This window comes from Acartia tonsa, chromosome 11, assembly GCF_053477335.1.
Source record: "Acartia tonsa isolate MP-2025a chromosome 11, ASM5347733v1, whole genome shotgun sequence".
Classification (NCBI taxonomy): Eukaryota; Metazoa; Arthropoda; class Copepoda; order Calanoida; family Acartiidae; genus Acartia; species Acartia tonsa.
Window position 1 is genome coordinate 42139502 of NC_137270.1, and position 18574 is coordinate 42158075.

Sequence of the window (18574 nt, forward strand, 5' to 3'; positions counted from 1 at the left end):
AAAAGTTTATCACAACTGATCTTTTCTTTTATAATGATCTTTCAAACCAGACTTCCACAGTTACCATTGATCAAATATATTGTTCTGTTTATTTATTTATAACATAATCTTTTTATAAAAAATATTTGTAATTTAATCTAATGTTAATATATTAATATAATTATAGTTCCATCAGATGACGTCTGTATGTCAATCGATGTATTAATACCTAGATGTTGCACCAGATTTCATGCAGTCTAATAAAGTGAAACTTGGAGCTGGCTAACATAAGGTTACCCTCATTATCTATACCATCATCTACCCTCTTACTGGATTAACAAATTGACCAACAATTTTTTCCCCTGTCAATGTATCCACGTGTATTATAAATCCTTTACTCTATATTAGCAGTTATATATAAATTTATTCCTCCTTAAGGTATAAATATATCAGGGCTTGGCAGCCGCGATTCTGCCTCACATTCCAAACAATTAGATGCTTTGATTTTTTTTATAAGTGGGATATGCAAATTTGGTTCAGGTTTAGACTTCCAGCTGATTTTAAAAACTATCATAAGGTTGAATTTCTTGAGGCATACAGAGCTGGATCTTTAAATCATTTCAATGGTGAGCCAACTTTCCACCAATGAGAGCACAGCATTTTACGAAATGCTGCGCTGTGATTGGCTGAAATTCGGTGCACCCTGATTTGGCGCACTATTGAAATGATTTAAAGATCCAGCTCAGGAGACTGATGCGCGGCTGCCGAGCCATGAAATTTATAACTCCACAAGGTATATACTAAAATAAAGTTTATGTTTACAACTTGTATGAATCCTAAATCTACAATTTCTATTTTATTTCATATGAACCATATTTTATATTAAAAAAAAACAGTAAACTGATATTACATAAAATCAGTTGGTAGCAATAAAGAAAAAAAAGAGAATTAAATAAAATATACTTAAAAATCGAAAGTCTTTAAACTTTAAAATCTGAAGTACCATCACTATAACAGATGGATGCAAATAATATCTACTGAATTATGTCTGGCTCTCAGCCAATCTGAAAATTCATGTATATCATTATATTATAGACAGTTTTTCACACAAATATTATAATAAAAATCATAAAATTGAAGCCCCTCTGGACTAATAATACTGGTTTTAATCTTGCACTTTTTTATTTTAATATCCGCAGAAAGTTATCTATAATTTGATACAATAAATAACTACTCCTAGTTATTAAAAAGATATTTATGCTGTAGAAAAATACATATTGGTTTCTGTAAAGCACAAGATAAATAAAATGAAACTTATAGGAAAATGTTTTGAAGATTAGTTTTAGCGACATTTCCATGAATATGAAATGAAACTTGTCAAATAAAAAGATAATCCCACAAGGCCAGGTAAGGTTTTTAACTATTTTTTAGCAGTGACGCTTATCTATAACTACATACTGTAGTTTTTAAAAAGATTGTTAGCTTATGAATTTAGATTGTCGATATGTAGATGTTATGTAAGCCATATGCATCCGCATATTTTTAAAAATTTTTATTTAAAAACTGGAAACTTCGTTCTTAACTAATAAAAATATCATATGTTTGTTATCAAATTATATTGCTAATATAGTCTTCAGATATTGGTCAACACGTTCCCTCTTGACCAAGAGAGGGTATGAGGTTTATAAATTGAGGAGGGGTTATTGTTATATTAGCCTGCTGGGAGAAAAAAAAATTTTAGGATATGTTAAAATCTCGGACAATATCCACGTATTCTACATATATCCATTCAATCAGTCGATTATTAGTTAATATCAAAATTTTGTTGCACCTTTGAATATTTGAATATAGTTTTTCTATTTAACAAGGATGGTAACATCGATAAGTAGCAAAGCACAAAGAGCATGGAATGGACAAACGTAAAAAGTAAGTAATTAAAAAGAGCAGATGTTATTGTTCATTAGTATTACAAAGAAAAGAAAGGAAGAAAATACACAAAAAAAATGAAAGAGTATCACCAAACCTTTAAAGAGTGAGGTTTATCAGCGTATACCAACAATGAAATCAATTAGGAAAAAAGTCATGAAACCTATACGTGGTTTTCAGCTGTCGTTTGGGGGCAACACATCGTAAAATTGACGACCTCTCCATTTGCCCCCCAAATATTATTTTATATTTATTTCGCTTGTTGTTTATACCTTATTCCTGGAGGACTGACGGAGAGACAAAGTTAATTATAGAGTAGCTTCGCTACTAAAAAGTGGTACATATGTCCACTGCATAAATTAGAAAATCCTTTTCTGTGGTGAACTAATTTTAACTCAGTACATGAAAATGCATAGAATATATACACAGGACTTTGTCCATTTACAAGTTTAAAGTAAGTCGCTCAAATAAAGACATGTGACATCATAAAAATGAGTGATTATTGATCTCTTTTTTAGGGGGTTTCTTTCTCATTCCCACTTCTCCTCTCATCTCCCACATTTTTATGACGTCACATTGAGCGTCACATTTCTCCATTTACATTCAAATAGATATATATTATTACTTGGATTTTTCACTAGATTTTTATGTACTCTAATAAGGTCATACTGGCAGCTGGCTATGGTAAGGATAAGCCTCCCCCATCCACCCTTTTTCCCATCCTCTCCTCACCGACTGTATAAACGAAGTGACCAATAAATGAGGCTCATATTGGCAACCTAAATTGGCGACAAATTTTACCCTGTTTATTTATATATCCACATATTCTATAGACATTGTGCCTTAAAAAATTTAATTATTAAGGTAAAGTTTTTAATATAAAAAGGAGTTTGCTAATTTTGGTTAGTAATCATTATATAATATATTTTCTATAATACAAAGTAGAACGATGTCTGTCTGTCCGTCTGTCTGTCCGTCTGAAGCTTAAGATCTCGGTAACCACTGAATCGATCGGATTCTACTCTTCAGGGTTTATACCTATTAGTCCTGCGGTGGTTTTAAGCTATTTTCTATTTTTTTTTTTTTTTTTTTTTTTTTTTACAAATTTTATGAATTTTACGAATTTTACGAATTTCACGAATTTTACGAAATTTACGAATTTTACGAAATTTACGAATTTTACGAAATTTACGAATTTTGCGAATTTAATCACAAAATGTTTTCCTGCTGGGTAGGTGCGAAAATTTGTGATCCGTTCTGCTGGGTAAGTTATAGAAGATGTAATTATACCTCTTGGGGCAAAGCCCCTAGAGGCTAGGGGCGAAGCCACTAGTAAATTATATGCATATTATGATGTGTGTCTTGTTACGTGTATATATTTAGACATGTTTTTTGTTAACCACTGAATATATGTAGATTGTTCTCCTTTAATTAGTTTCAGGAATTATAACTATTTGGGGATTGTAACACCTCTAAGTGTTAGAATAACCCCTTAAATAATTATTTTAATTTTACTTTGAAAGCTAGAATTGAAAGTTAAGGGCAACTTTCCCACCCTATCACCCTTTCACTCAAGTGCCCCTAGAGATCTCAATAGTTGTAGCCGCTGGATTGTATTTAAGAAATTTTGCAACAAGTTTATATTCAATATTGTTTAGACTTTTACATTGATATTCTGCTTATTATGTTTTGACACTCCAAAAGTGTTTATGTTCGTAATCGTTAGTTCTACAGTATGAGTTTAGAGCTTCGCTTTATCATCCGTGTTTTCTTAGGAATTTTAATCCTTACTACTTCAATTCAAAAACATTGAAGTACTAGAAAAAGATACCAAGATATATTTGACAATTTGGCTTAATTTTAAACTATCATTTAATTCTCTTTGGACAAGTTAGAATTAATGGCACCAAAGTTTTATTTGCAACAAGAATACATTCAAGCAAAGTTTAATTACACAATATGTAGAATAAGTTGAATTTGTTTCCAGAATGACTTCATAAACTACTAATGTATGCTTGATTAAATCGTATTTCAGACAATTTTCCTCGAACATTAAAAAAAAATTTTAAAATAAATACCCGATAGCCTGGACTTTCAGCCCTTTGAGGCTAACAAAACTGATCTTAATTTTTCATTTTAATTTCTATAATACAATGCAATAAACATATTCTTAACCAAAATTAGATTGTTTTTGAAAACTTGTACCTATCATTGACCTCATAGACACTTCAACGTCAGGTCCAAAAAATAGTGATAAATAACATCTGTGGTGTTGAGTTAAGTAACACCCAATAGACAACCAACGTTTTAATTAGATGACCTTAACTATGCATGGTTTTGAGTGCCTGTTTTGGGCCAAGCAATTTTCCCTCAAACTCTGTCTTATTATGGCACACATCTGACAAAGCAGTAGTAGGGACAATTTTTATTGTCTTTAGTTATGTCGCGATGTCAAGCCTAGATTTGAACCCCACACCTTCTGCTGGCAAGCAATGGCTTGTTCAGCCAAGTCGCAGGTGTTAAAAGATTTTTATATATTAAAACTGCTTTGATTTTATGGACGTTTAGTCAGGAGGACAATCCTGGTATTAGGTAGTTCTGGTGCCATGTATACTAGGGTGGGTCGATTTTGGACATTTTTTTTCTGAGGCCAAAGCGGGGATCTGCAAATGATTTTTATGAGTATAATACACCTCAGGATGATTTAAAATTTATTTTAAGTCTTAAAACCGCTGACGTCCAGACATTCAATTGTATAGCTATTTGTAAATGGGAGTAAATTTTTTTTTAATCATGGCTTCATGGTGCTCCCAGGAAAGGCATTGAGGAGTAGAATCAGCAACTTTTGACTGTTTAAAAAAATCTCGTTGCTAGCCTGAGAAAATCTAAAAAACCTCTATAAATTAGACAATTCTCAATAAACCTTAAAAATTGAGGTTTTTTTGTGATTTCTAAGGCTAGGAACGAGATATTTTGAAACGGACAAAAGTTCCTGATTCAGCTCCTCAAGGCCTTTCCAGAAGCACCATGAAGCCATAGTTCTGGTTTAAAAAAAAATCTTTAATGTCATCTTTGCATATTAATAAGTAATGATATATATTTTTTAGTGGTCGCGTTCTAAAACTCAATTTTTTAAAATTCTTTTTCGGTCAGAAATGTTTTTAAGGTTAATTTTATCTGTTGCATATCTTCTCTTTGTCTAATTCCGATATGAACCCGCCCTAATGTATACCTGTCAATAATATTTCTGTGGTCAAAAAGTGGTGTTAGTAAACTCATTACAATGTTACTTTGAATTTTTAAAAAAGGCACAAAGAATGAGATTTAGTGCTTTTTGAGCTCCTTTAAAATGTACTTGAAGTATGGCTTTATAATATTCTAAAATTTGAAGAAAAAAATACTGTTTGGACCACCATAGCCAAAAACTCAAAGCTGAGATGATAGGATGGGGGCATTCAATGTCCCCTACCCTCTCCCTGACAAATAATATCAATATTCAGAATAACTAAAATAAATTGTATTCTACTTAGATAACAGAGAAGACGACATTTTACAAACTTATTCATGCTAGAATAATATATATAATATTACTTAGATGTTAGAATGATTTTAACATACTCTAATAAGGTAATACTCACAGGTGGCATTTTTAACATACTCTAATAAAGTAATATTCACAGCTGGCTACAATAACAATATCCCTCATTCACTCCTCATCCCGTCCCATTCTACTGGATGAACTAACTATATAACTGCAAGAATTCTCATTATATGAGTAATTTCAAGTCTTTTTCATTCAGAAAGTCAGAAAGAAATATTTATTGAAAGAAAAATTAAATCAACCAATAAATAACACAATTTAATGATCATATTAAATAACAATTAAAATAGTTAAAAACAACATAAAATCACAATTGATGTATAATAAATATGTAAAAAATAAGTTGAATGTTCTATGATGAATTCTTAGTACAATAAAAAAATAGTCTTTAATATCATTTATACAAAATTTTAAAAATAAGTTAACAGAATCAATAAACTTTGTTAACCCATTAGTGCCGAGCGCCACTTTTATGGGCCGATCGAGCTGTAAGTTTCAGGGAAGCTTTATAATGGTCAAAACGGAATTCGTATTTTTTTGTTTTGCTCTAGTGGCGTGCACAGGAAAGTTGCAAAAAAACCCGGTTCGGCTTGGCCATAAATACCAACCAGGCATTAACATCCGTTTTTGGTGCTTTCCCCCAGTTTTAAAACCCGGTTGACCTGTATAAACCCGGTTATTTTGACCAAAAATCGAAAAATGTAATTTTTGAACGCCAAAAGTGAGATGAACACTTTTTAGAACTTTGATACGATCCGTAATTGAAAACTACACAACCTCATGTAATCTAAAGAGCTACAAGTATAATACGAAGCGATTTATTTCAGATTTAGTGTTTCGGCTATAGGTGCCGCCGTTTTCGGGTAAAAAAACCCGTTGCTCGAAGTTTTAAAAGACACACACTACAAAAAAAGAACATATAAAATTTGGGTGTTACATATCAGAAAACGAGCATAAAACTATTGGGTGACACCTATAGAGATTACTAGGGTTATTAGGGTGGCTCAAACCCTTACTAATGACGTAAACTGTTATCTTTATTGGTTGAAAAGTTAAAACCGGGTAATAAAAACCGAAACCGAGCCGGGTTTTAAAATTTTCGGGTATTTATGGCCAAGCCGAACCGGGTCATAACAGGGCGTAAAAAAACGATAAAAAAATCATATAAAAAATTATAATTTGAATAAAACGAATTCACAAATAGATGTACTTGTCAATAAACATTAGATTTCACAAAAAAAATCAGCGACTTTACTATAAAAACAAAAAAGTTAGAAGGGGTATTTTGAATTTTCATGATTTTCAAATTTTGTTGAGCTATACCAGCAAACGGAAGTAAGCTAAACTGCCTGCTCCAGGGGGAAATGAAAGTCAGGGTAGTAGAGGGGGGATTCATTCTGAGAATGATGCAATTATGAAGCCGGAAACCGGTTTTTTTCCATTTTTCGGAACCGGGTTTTGATGCCCGGTTCGGCACTAATGGGTTAATATAAAGAAAAACCACCAATAAAGATAAGAATATTAGACTATAAGGGAAGATATATGTTCCAGCACTCTGCTAGTAATAAATTAGCACAGCTTTTGATGTTGTAGGATTTATTAGATTGGTTGGGCAAATTTGATTGATAATGTTAATGATTGTTTATGTATCTCTAATCTAAATGTGGAAATCATACTTTTTTTAGTTCTTACTAACTAATCATAAATAAGAATTAAAAACTAATATGGAATTAATAGTGTTTGATTTTATCTATAATTAGTAGCTACCACAATATCTCAGGTTACATCTTGGTACATTTACAAGATAGTAGACAAAGAATGAGCCACAATTTGTGACTTTGCCTTGATTTGATTCATAACAATCAATAGCATTACCAACATCAGCATCAAAACAGATCTTGATATCTACACTATCACCAGCATTAGCTGGAAGTGTAGCATTTGACCAGCCAGTCCAGTGTGCCCCACATTTGCCATACCCTGTGGGTGACTGTGCCAACTTATTCCCTGCTGGGCTGGTGAACCTATACCAACCAGGTCCCTTCCAGTCTGGACTTGCAGAACCAGCCCCATAATAATCACAATAGCTCTTCTCCATTCCTGCAAACCTTGATCTGTCATTCACACTGAGGATATTAAAGTCTTGACATTCAGGTCTCACTAAATATTATGTATGATTATATTTAGTCATAAAATTTTATCAAGATTATAGGTTATAGGTTAATGCTAATTATTACTCCACAGTTGTAAATAGGCCCTGTAGTGTTAGAGTCCCACCTTTGAGGTAGAAATAGGAAAAAAGGTAGTGTGAAAATACAAAAAACTCACTTTTTTATATTCTTTCCATGATCAAGATTATATACTCCTCAAAATATATGCGGTGCTTTTTGAACTAAATATTTTTTTTCAATCATTCAAAAGAATGGAAAAATTGTTTTTATTCCATCAAATTTGAGGCAAAATTATTATTCACTTTGTTGATTCCCCCCCCCCCCTATTTCTTTGCATAAAATGAGACTAAATTGATAGGCACACTTAAGTTAACCTATACATAAAATATTTGTCTATCGCATTGTATTATAAAAAGCTTTATACAGATATTAAAATACAAAACTGGCAATAATTTTATTTTAATATTTGTTGAAAATTGTCTGTAATACAATGCTATACATGATTTTTCAGAATTGATAAGAACCAGTTCTAATCCAGCAGATATTAATTGGTATTGAAGCCACAATAAAAAGAATAATTGCCTGGAATTGTTGTTGGAGCAGGAGTAGTTGTTGTAGTTTTGGGTCTTGGTGTTGTGGTTTTAGGCAAATCTGAATTAAAAGCAAAACACAAGGACTCTGGTAGGAAATTGACAACTTTTTCATACGTACTGTACTAAATCAATCATTACTTGGACTAATTTAACCAAATTAGGTTTTTTTTAGGTTTTTGATATTTCATACAACCCCCTTAAGTTATTCATTACAGTAAAATACAATTTTAAAATTTATTTACTGTGTAAATATGCATAAATATGACGTTTTTACTGACAATTATGTTGATTTTTACTCAAAGCATATATCTTGTAGACAATAAAATGATTATAACTTTCGTTCTATTTAAGATAAATTGATGAAATAAAAAGTACATTCAATTTTATAAGGCTGAAAAGTCACTTATTGATATTAAGAAATAATAAACCCCTTTGAGTGGGGGAGGGGGGGGGGCGTTGAGTATCAAAATAAGAAACTAATGTAAATTTCTTTTCTACGGTGGGTTTTAATGATTCATATAGCAGCCAAACTGTTTAAGGCAATACCCATTTGTCTGTCTGTCCCTCTGTCTGTCTGTCCTTTTGTCTGTCTGTCCCACCACTTGTCTGTCTATCTGTCTAACTGCCTCACTTTTGGATTTCAATGAATCATCTAGCATAGCCTAATTGTAATTTGTTAATGCCTCAAAGACTCTCTGTTACTATTTACCTGTCCCTCTGTCTGTCTGTCTGTCCCTCTGTCTGTCTGATCATTCACAGGTTCTCTATTGGATTTTATCTAATTAATTGTCTATTTTAGTAAAATTTTGATAATTCTTCTTGCCCGTCTGTCTGTCTATCTACTGAGTTTCTACCCTTGGTCTAACAGACTTATTCACTTAATTTATAAAAAATTAGATTTAACTAATAATATGGTGGTATCTTGTACCAAGAGATACACAAATAACCTTGTGTTGAAAGAAAAAACAAATAAAAAATGATTCAATTTCTTCTATGAAGAAAAGTGTAATACATGTTCCTTTATTCTCTTTGTACATCAAAAATATGTTTTAAATTTATAATATCAGGTTATATTCCATTAATTTATTAACAACTAAATTTTTTGACACCCCACTTATGACTTTCAACAGCCCCCTTTAACTAAAATCAAGGGTGATTTTATTAAGATTTTACCAAACCTACTTTACATAAGAAATGTATTACATTTTAAATTTTTTTTTATAAAAAGAGGATTGGGATATATCTCCCTCCCAACATTAACTTTAAAAACTAATGTAAAATATATTAAAAGTTATAAACATATATCTATCAAGATCATTAAAGGAATTAACTCAAGTTTGAGGGGGGGGGGGGGGGCTTAATGCAACCATCTCGTAATCAATGCACAAATTGCACTTAGAATTCGAATTTTGTTACAAAACTTGGCATGAGTAATCCTTAGTACATCTATTTTCCCAAAATGGAACAAAAAGTTGCAAATAACAGCTGTCGGCTCAGTCATTTAGCCGTTTTTGGGCTATATTCAGGGCGAAACTATCATTAATTGCATAGGAATCAACTTTTTGAAACATATTTTTGCTTTAAATATCCATTTTTAAAATTTCTTGTACCAGCTGCTAGAACTGGCTGAAAATGGCTGAGAGCGGCTAAGAGTATGAAGAGTATATAGGGCTTGTGATATGTCTAGGGGTAGGTTTTTATTGGTACTGAGCTCAAAAATACTACAATAAATAGTGGGGGTCCATCCATTTGGCAGCTGGGGCTGTTACACAGACTGTTAAAAAACTACCTAGAGACACGTCACAAGCCCTATCTACTCATTCTACTCTTGGCCGCTCCCAGCTGTGCTGCAGCCATTAGCAAGCTGTCAAATGAATTTTTTTGTGGTATTTTAAAAATTAATAAAATAAAATTAATGGTCTTCTTATCAATAAAGGGGGGTTTGGTGCTGGAGGGTGGGCAAAATTGATATATATTGAGCTAAAATTTTTAAACTACCTGGTCCAGTAGTTACTGCATCTAAAAGAAAAACAAAATTAAATTTTTTTTTTAAGTTAGGTAAGAAAAACTGCAAAAATGGAATTTGACTTTGCAGATTTCTTGCTACACCTTCATATGTTATTATTGAGACTGCTCCATTTTTTTGGTAAATTTCAGGTTTATATTGACATACTAGAATTGAAATTTTGTAAAAATCTTTAAAATTGAGATCACACAAAAGAACTAAAAAAAACATTCTTTTTGCAGATTTCAATAACTTTGAAGTGCTCGTGAGGTCACAATTATTGCATCACAGAAAAAAATATTTAGCATGGGTCATTTTTTTGCTTAAATCAACCACATTTTTACTGGGGGCAAAAATATTTTCAAAATTTTTCCATGGTGGGATGATTTAATCTACAATATATACTTTTGGCTGTTGACAGCTGTTCTCAGCCATTTTTGGCAGTTTTCAGCTGTTATGACAGCGAAATCTAGAAATTAAAAAGTGTTTTTAGTAATATGTCCATGACATAAAGTTATAATGTTAATTAAGAAAAGTTTAATTCCATGGAAATGTTCAATTTTTTATATCCTTATAAGCCATTACCCAGCTGCCAATATTTTTGGTAGTATTTTTCAGCTCAACACCCATTAAAACCTATCCCTAATGGATGATTCCTATGTAATTATTGCTGGATTTGCCATGAAAATAGCCCAAAAATGGCTAAACAGCCATTAGCCATTACTTTTCCAACTTTTTGTTCCATTTTGGGAAAAAAGATCTACCAAGGATTACTCATGCCAAGTTTTGTAATGAAACTTAAAATCTAGGTGCCATTTGTGCATTGATTACGTGATGGTTGCCTTAACCCCCCCCCCCTAAGCTTAACTTTTTGTTAAATTTTGAAAAACAGACCTACTAAGGATTACACATGCCAATTTTCATAACAAAATTTGGATCAATTGATTATGGGATGGTTGCATTAACTCCCCCCCCCCCCCCTACATATGTATGAGAGTTTCCTCATGTCTCAATTTACTAATTAAAAGTTGTACAGTACAGTTGTACAGAATATTGCAAGATTTTTTTAGTAAAGTCTGGTAATTAATTTACCTAAAAATAGATAGCATAGAATTATCTGAATCAGTGACTTGCTTAAATACACCCTCCTTAAACACCCCCATCCCCACTTTATTTTAAGGGGTGTAAATTTATTTCCTTTACACCCCCTTGGAATTTATAGAGGGGTGTATCTGAGGGTGTAGGCTCTTGTCAAGAGGGTGGACATAGGTGGACACCTAGGGAGGTGTATCCATCCCCCTTAATTTTACAAGGGTGGTGTAACAACCCCTACACCAACCTTTTGCACGCCTTTGATCTTAACTATACTTTCAGAGTACGTAAAGTTGTAAATTCAGTAACTATTCTACAAAAATTATCTTCCTAAATTGATATATGATTTTCAGGGTAATCTCCGGTGGACTAAACATTAAAATTTTATGGAAAAAAAGATATCTTTGGAACATGCATGTCTTGAAATTATCCCCCCTTTGTACTCAATACGCATTTTTAATTCTAAGTGCGTCAATTTTGCGTTTAAAGATACCCTTAGTTTAAGCATTAATTTCTCCAAAAAATGATGAAAAAAGATAAATTTTTTTTTGATAAAATGATAAAAGTATATGTAAAATGAAATAACCAGCAAAAAAAATTACAAAATTACGTTAAATAGAACGAAAATTAGAGCGTTTTATATGCCTTATAAAATGCGTATTTCTCATGAAAATTGTAATGATTTAGTGTGTTGAGTAAAATATTTACAAACTTCCCGCTTTTATAAGTAGCTAGAGTCTTTGTGAAAACATCATCAGCATAAATTTCTCAGCAGCATTATTGTCTTTCAGGTTAAACTAAATATTTTTTCAACTTTAATATTTACTAAAGTTTGTACTTTTACTGTTTTTTAATCCAATTCAATCCAATTTTAGATCCAATTCAATAAAATATAGAATCAGTACACCAAAAGCAGAGGTGCCAGATTTCTTATTTAGGCCAATATATTTTCATTAAATACCTGTTGTTTTTTAAGAAAACTAAACTTAAAATGGATAATTTTATTAAGAAAAGTGGAACAATATTCTCTTACCTGTGATTGGGGAAGTTGGTGAGCAAGTAGTTACAGGTGGACATGTTGATAGTGGAGGGCAAGTTGTGGGTTGATAATCTTTCATATTGAAATTACAATTGTTTATACCATAACTTTTTTTCCCCTTGGCTAGACCTAAATAAATGTTTTATTTAAAATTTGTAAATTATATTTAAACAAGGAAGACAACATCCATCATCCATTAAAGGGAGCTTTAAAATGGTAAGACAAACTAACATCAATAGTTCTAGAGCATCAAAATTGAATAAAAAGTTTATTAATAATTAAGTTTAAGCAAAATTTTATGTAAATTTGTAGCAAAACTATTAAAATACAGGATACTGTTTAAAGACATAATTGCTTTTTAGGACTTGAGTATAGAGAATAGACTATAAAAGTTTTAAAGATTTTTAATCAATATAATAGATTTAAAATCTGCATACAATTTTAAGGATTTTTTATAAAATTAGTTTTTTATATAATTCTTTATTTAAAGGTGCAAATACAAATTAAGTTAAATAATTTTGAGATCTGTGATTGGTGGATTGAAAACTATCTGCGCTCTGATTGGAGAAGCTTAAGTGACGTACATCATTCAACCAATTAGAGCGTAGGTAGTTTCCAATCCAGCTATCCTATTGGTCAAAATTTATTAACTTAAATCGTATTTGCGCCTTTAAATAAAGAATTATATAAAACACGAATTTTATAAAAAAAATCCTTAAAATTTTATGCAGATTTCAAATCTATTATATTGATTAAAAATCTTTAAAACTTTTATAGTCTAATAGAGAAGCTTTGCTAATGAAATTTTACTATGTTGTCCTAGGAATAATTAATCCAAAATCAGATAAATAAGTTAATTTAAAACATTGAAATTCTTGGCAAAAAAGTTTAAAAATCAGCGTGTTATAAAAGAACATATGGATTATCTAGTAACAATTATAGAGTTGCTATGCTGTCTTAATTGTACCTAAATGTTATAGTAATCATCATGGAAATCAATAAGATAATTCAAACATGTCTAAATTAAGGAATAGAGCTAGATGTTACGGACTATATTACCTTTAGACTGAATAATTTGACAGTTCTTGAACTCCGCATCATATTGCCACATAATACAACCTTGTATAGCTTTACAAAGCTCAGCACACTTCTGGTCTGAATATATATTTTGGTGGATGCTGAATTTCTTTCTTATAATGCCTGGAGTTCCTTCCATAATCTCACAATCCATTTTTGGCTCTAAAATTACATATATAAATGCATATAGGATATACAGGGATAAAAATTATCATCAAGTTAGCTTGCTAATATGGACCTCATGTATTGGTCAGTTTGTTCATCTAGTATGCAGGGAGAGAATAGGGTTAATGAGTGGTATAGGGGGTATTATTATTTAAGCCAATTCGAAGTATCTCTATCAAAGTACATGATAATCTGGTAAAACATCCAAGTAATGATATATGGAATAATCCTATACAACAAATCTTAAATTTTTCATTAAAGTCAAATAATAATAGTACCTTGTGAAGAAGTAACATCAAACCCAAGTATAACTATCACTACCAATAAAGTCAACATTTTAATTTTTTTCTGAAATAGATTTTTTGTAATTACATTTTAACAAAACTGAGCTAATAAGTGTAATAATTTAAAATTACTTCAATCACATGGACTTTGACACAAAACATTTAGTAATTGAAAGTAAGATAAATGGCAAAAGATAGCACTGTTAGATGGATATTTGAATGTTATTTTATGTGTAACCTTCTATCATTGTGAATACAAAGTGTAAATAGTAAAATACAATTTTTAAAACAAAGAAGTCACTTTATTAGACTATTTTAGAAATTAGGGGTTTTTTATATTTCTTTATATTATAGAATGTGAGGCCAAGAAAACTTCAACTCCTAGAAAATGTTATATAATTTGGCCAAAGTTTTAAAATTTATCAAAACAATTTAGGTATAAACTAAAAACAAAGATTTACACCAATCTTAAATTTAAGTTAACAACAGGATAATAATCTATAGTCAAAGTCCATCCAAAAGTAAATATCTTTTAACATAAATCTTACCTTAACTTTTATTTGGTTTTCAGTAGTATGTTGTTTGTTGATAAAATAGAAATGATTTTTTTTCCTGACTACACTCTAAATTTATTAAATTTTACAGATGTTTAAATTGAAACACTATAATTCATCCGAGAATGTACTTGCCATTGACATAATTTAAGCTATTTTAATGGATAGTAGCCTTGATCCACCAAAAAAATAAAACCTAAAATTTATAGGTAATATATCCCTAACATTTCTAGTTAAAAGTCCAAACGTTTCAAACACTAATAAAAGGGGTAACTTTGTGTATCATCATTGGAAATGTACATAAATTTATCAGCCATTGTCTTATCCCTTTAAATCACTGGATAAACAGGCTCAACTCAATACAATGTTACTTTACTGAAATTGGTTGTGTTCTCAATATAGTGATCAAATCTTAGGTCTAAGCGAATAATTTATATCAACCAATCAAAATTAATCAAATGTCCACAAAGTTTCTAAACTAACAAACAGGAAAACGTTATTATAAAACTTTAGGGACAAGTGTAGTAAAGAGCCCAATGTTAATTCCCTACCAGCAAAATCTATTGGAATTTGGGCACCAAAGTAAGGCTATTCATGATATGTAAATATAAAATAGTTATATAGAAGGGTAGGTAATACGGTATATCCCCCCCCACCCATAGCAGCATGACAGTTCAATAAATGAGTCATTAAGTATAACCGTACTGTTTGACCTATAAAGGTCAATTTTGCTAAACAGATGCAGCCATCCAAGCAAAAACAAATTAATCTAAATAATATTTCACCAATTAAAAATGTCAAAACTGTAGGCTCTATAAATAAAAAATAGCAAAGTAAACAATCCTTATATTAAAGTAACAGGATGTGTGTTTGTCTGTACCGAAGGATCTCACTAACCGCTGAACTGCTTAACAGGGTAGCTTCTCATAGGTCCCAGGAAGGTTTATAACTATTTTAGGGGAGGGTACCACCACCCTCCCCAGAAAATCAACAACAACAAAAAACGCCGCCCTGCGGACAAATTTTGCAATTAGCTAAATACATAACTAACACCACCCATCAGCTAAAAAAATATTTTTCGTAAATAGCTGATTTTAAAATAGAGGGAAAGGAACAATTTTACGTGTTCCTAGAGGCCTCTAGGGGCGAAGCCGCTAGTATTTAATGAAGAAGTTATAAAGAAATTAGAAATGATTTATGGATCTTATCTTTAAAAGTTATAGGATCTGGGTGTGTCTGTCTGGGTGTATCAAAGGATCTTGCTAACTGCTGAACCGATATGGTTCTTCTTTACAATGCAATGTAGTAATTTATATAGTAGTAAATTTGTGGAGGTTGTGATTACACCTAAATGTAAACAAGCGAAAAAATGATATGTTCTAGATTTAAATAATTATCACAAATGAAAGTGACAAATTCCCTTTAAACTGTTACTGACCTAACATCTTCGCCCCCCTCTCCATGAACCTAATCATTTTTTATTATAGGGGGAAGGGGGATATTAGGATGATTAATACTCTAGCCCTGAAGTTTTATAATATCATTTACTATACGTATGCCATTTACTATTAACCTGTATAATAACTCATTATTATAACAATTTTGCTATTTAATATTTTGTGTTGTATTAAAATAGTAATTATGATTACACAGTAACTTTATATATGTGTAGAATGTTCATGACTTTTATTTTGATATGTATGATATCTTTTCCTAAAGTTGAAATATATCATTTTGAAACAAAAAAAAAACATTTACTCATTCGTTGGCTAACAACATTGGGAACTTTTATTGAATTTTGATTGATTGCTTCTGTAAGTTGAGTTTCAAAACTTAAGCCCAATTGTAATCCACAAAAGAGGTAATTTTGTTGAGATGTATATCTATTTATGGGCCCTTGTCTTATCCCTTTAAATCCTTGTTTAAAACCGATATTAAGTTAGGCTTAAGCAAATTTTCATGTGTGGGGGGTGTATGTGGTCCATTAGACTATAAAAGGGATAACACCATTTGTATAAATAATCGATATACTATTACTTGGATGTTGTACCAGATTTCCATTTACTCCGAGAAAGTGATGCTCGCAGCTAGTGAAATAATGAAACTCTGCATTCTCCCCCTTTCCCCCATCCCATCCCACCTACTGATTGAATGAACCAACTTATAAATGAGGTCCACATTAACAAGTTAAATTGGCGACAAATTTTCCCCTGTCAATATATCCATGTATATCTTATATCCATTGTAATATCTTCAGGTGGAATAATCAGTCCAGAAATAATTTAACCTAGATTGATAATAAGAAATAAAGAATAATTATGTTCATAAGTGTAGTAGTAAATATTGCTTATACAAAATTAACACAGTTATGAAATCTCGACCACAAAGAAATTTTTATCCAATCTTGACAAGTGAGGTATTTTTGGAAAGAGGAATATACATAGAAAACGCCTATGTAAATTAGAAAATCCGCAGAAATCATATTTGCAAGTTATTTGCAAAAATCTGCAATGTTAATTTGCAAAATTAATTTCATGCCCTAAATGACTGATTTAGAAAAAAATCTTTTTATGAAATGTGTTTATCTATAAGTTTAGAACATACTTAAGGCAAAAAAATTTCTTTAGTGTTACTTTTTTCACCTTATATATGAAAAAAGTAGTTTCTCACATTTTATGATAAAAAAAGGTATAGGAACAAAAACTATGTTTTTTCTTGATGTAAACACAATAATTAGCATAAAATCTATCATCCTAAATGTAAAAATCAGATATAGAATCCTTTTTAGAGTCAATATCATGCAAAAAGTAACCAAGACATTTTTGCAAAGTATGAAAATCTAAAGAAAATAGTTCTTTTTGATTTGGATATACATATCAGATAAATGTACATAAAATTAGTGATCAAAAACTATAAAACATGTTATAAGTTTTTTCAACACTGTCATTGATTAAATTGCACTTTTAGGTTTAAGAATTACTGAAGCAGTGCATAAAAACTCTTTTTATGAAGTAATTAAACAAAATAAATGCCAAAAAAACAACTACAAAATGGTCTATTGCATTATAAAAAACGCCTAATTGTTGATTTGAATTTATTTTGTTTAATAACTTAATAAAAAAGAGTTTTTATGTGCAACTTTGGTATTGAGTAAACCTAAAAGTGCATTTTAATCAATGATAGGGTTGAAAAAAGTTATAACTTGTTTTATAGTTTTTGATCACTAATTTTATACACATTTATCTGATATGTATATCAAAATCAAAAAGAACTATTTTCTTTAGATTTTCATACTTTGCAAAAATGTCTTGATTACTTTTTGCACTATATTTGCTCTAAAAAGGAGTCCATATCTGATTTTTACATTTAGGATGATAGATTTTATGCTAATTATTGTGTTTACATCAAGAAAAAACATAGTTTTTGTTCCTATACCTTTTTTTATCATAAAATGTGAGAAACTACTTTTTTCATATATAAGGTGAAAAAAGTAACACTAAAGAAATTTTTTTTGCCTTAAGTATGTTCTAAACTTATAGATAAACACATTTCATAAAAAGATTTTTTTCTAAGTCAGTCGTTTAGGGCACACATAGCGATTCTAGAGCAAGAAACTTTAACTTTCAGCAATCAACAAACGAAAACTTCAGTCCTATGTAATTTTGGGTCCAGAATCATAATCTGTTAAAACTAAAATCCTATGTCTTCCTATTTGCAATAAAATCGCATTAAAATTGCAACAAATATTTGCGATACCTTATTTTCATCTTATAAGAAACAATAATCCATTTTGCTAAAATAAAAATTAAAGTTAACCATTTATTAAAAACTTTCATATCTTTAAATTTGCAAAAAAAGATATTTTTTTGCAGAATAATGCCATTTGTGTCAGCGATATAAAAAGTCTCCTTAAAAACAGATTGTTAGAAAAAAAAGTAAATGTAAGTATGATAATATGTTTTTTTCTGAAGTCATTTAATAAATTTATACAGGAAAAACCAGAATTGTGCAACTTATTTCAATGAAAAGCCAAAAAACGTAATTTGCAAAAAAATTGCAACCACTAAATCACCTAGAAAAATAAACTT

At 30.6% G+C, this 18574-nt stretch overlaps 1 protein-coding gene across 1 annotated transcript; it reads right to left on the reverse strand.

The window, feature by feature from the left end:
* Nucleotides 1–5946: 5946 nt before the first annotated feature.
* LOC145332410 (uncharacterized) lies at nt 5947–13995 on the reverse strand. The gene is made up of 5 exons (XM_080177408.1): nt 13927–13995; nt 13466–13645; nt 12401–12535; nt 8260–8328; nt 5947–7666 (listed from the first exon to the last, which is right to left on the reverse strand). Exons 1-5 carry the CDS (start codon nt 13982–13984, stop codon nt 7263–7265), a joined length of 846 nt encoding a protein of 281 aa, XP_080033534.1. The 5' UTR covers nt 13985–13995; the 3' UTR covers nt 5947–7262.
* Between the last annotated feature and the right edge of the window lie 4579 nt (nt 13996–18574).

What these genes read in the sequence shown, in the direction of transcription:
- LOC145332410 (XM_080177408.1), bottom strand. Translation starts at nt 13,984, where the DNA reads ATGTTGACTTTATTGGTAGTGATAGTTATACTTGGGTTTGATGTTACT. An exon ending in TGATGTTACTTCTTCACAAG is followed by an intron (nt 13,646 to 13,926) that starts GTACTATTATTA and finishes ATGTAATTTTAG; the next exon opens with AGCCAAAAATGGATTGTGAG. An exon ending in TGCTCCAACAACAATTCCAG is followed by an intron (nt 7,667 to 8,259) that starts GCAATTATTCTT and finishes CATAATATTTAG; the next exon opens with TGAGACCTGAATGTCAAGAC.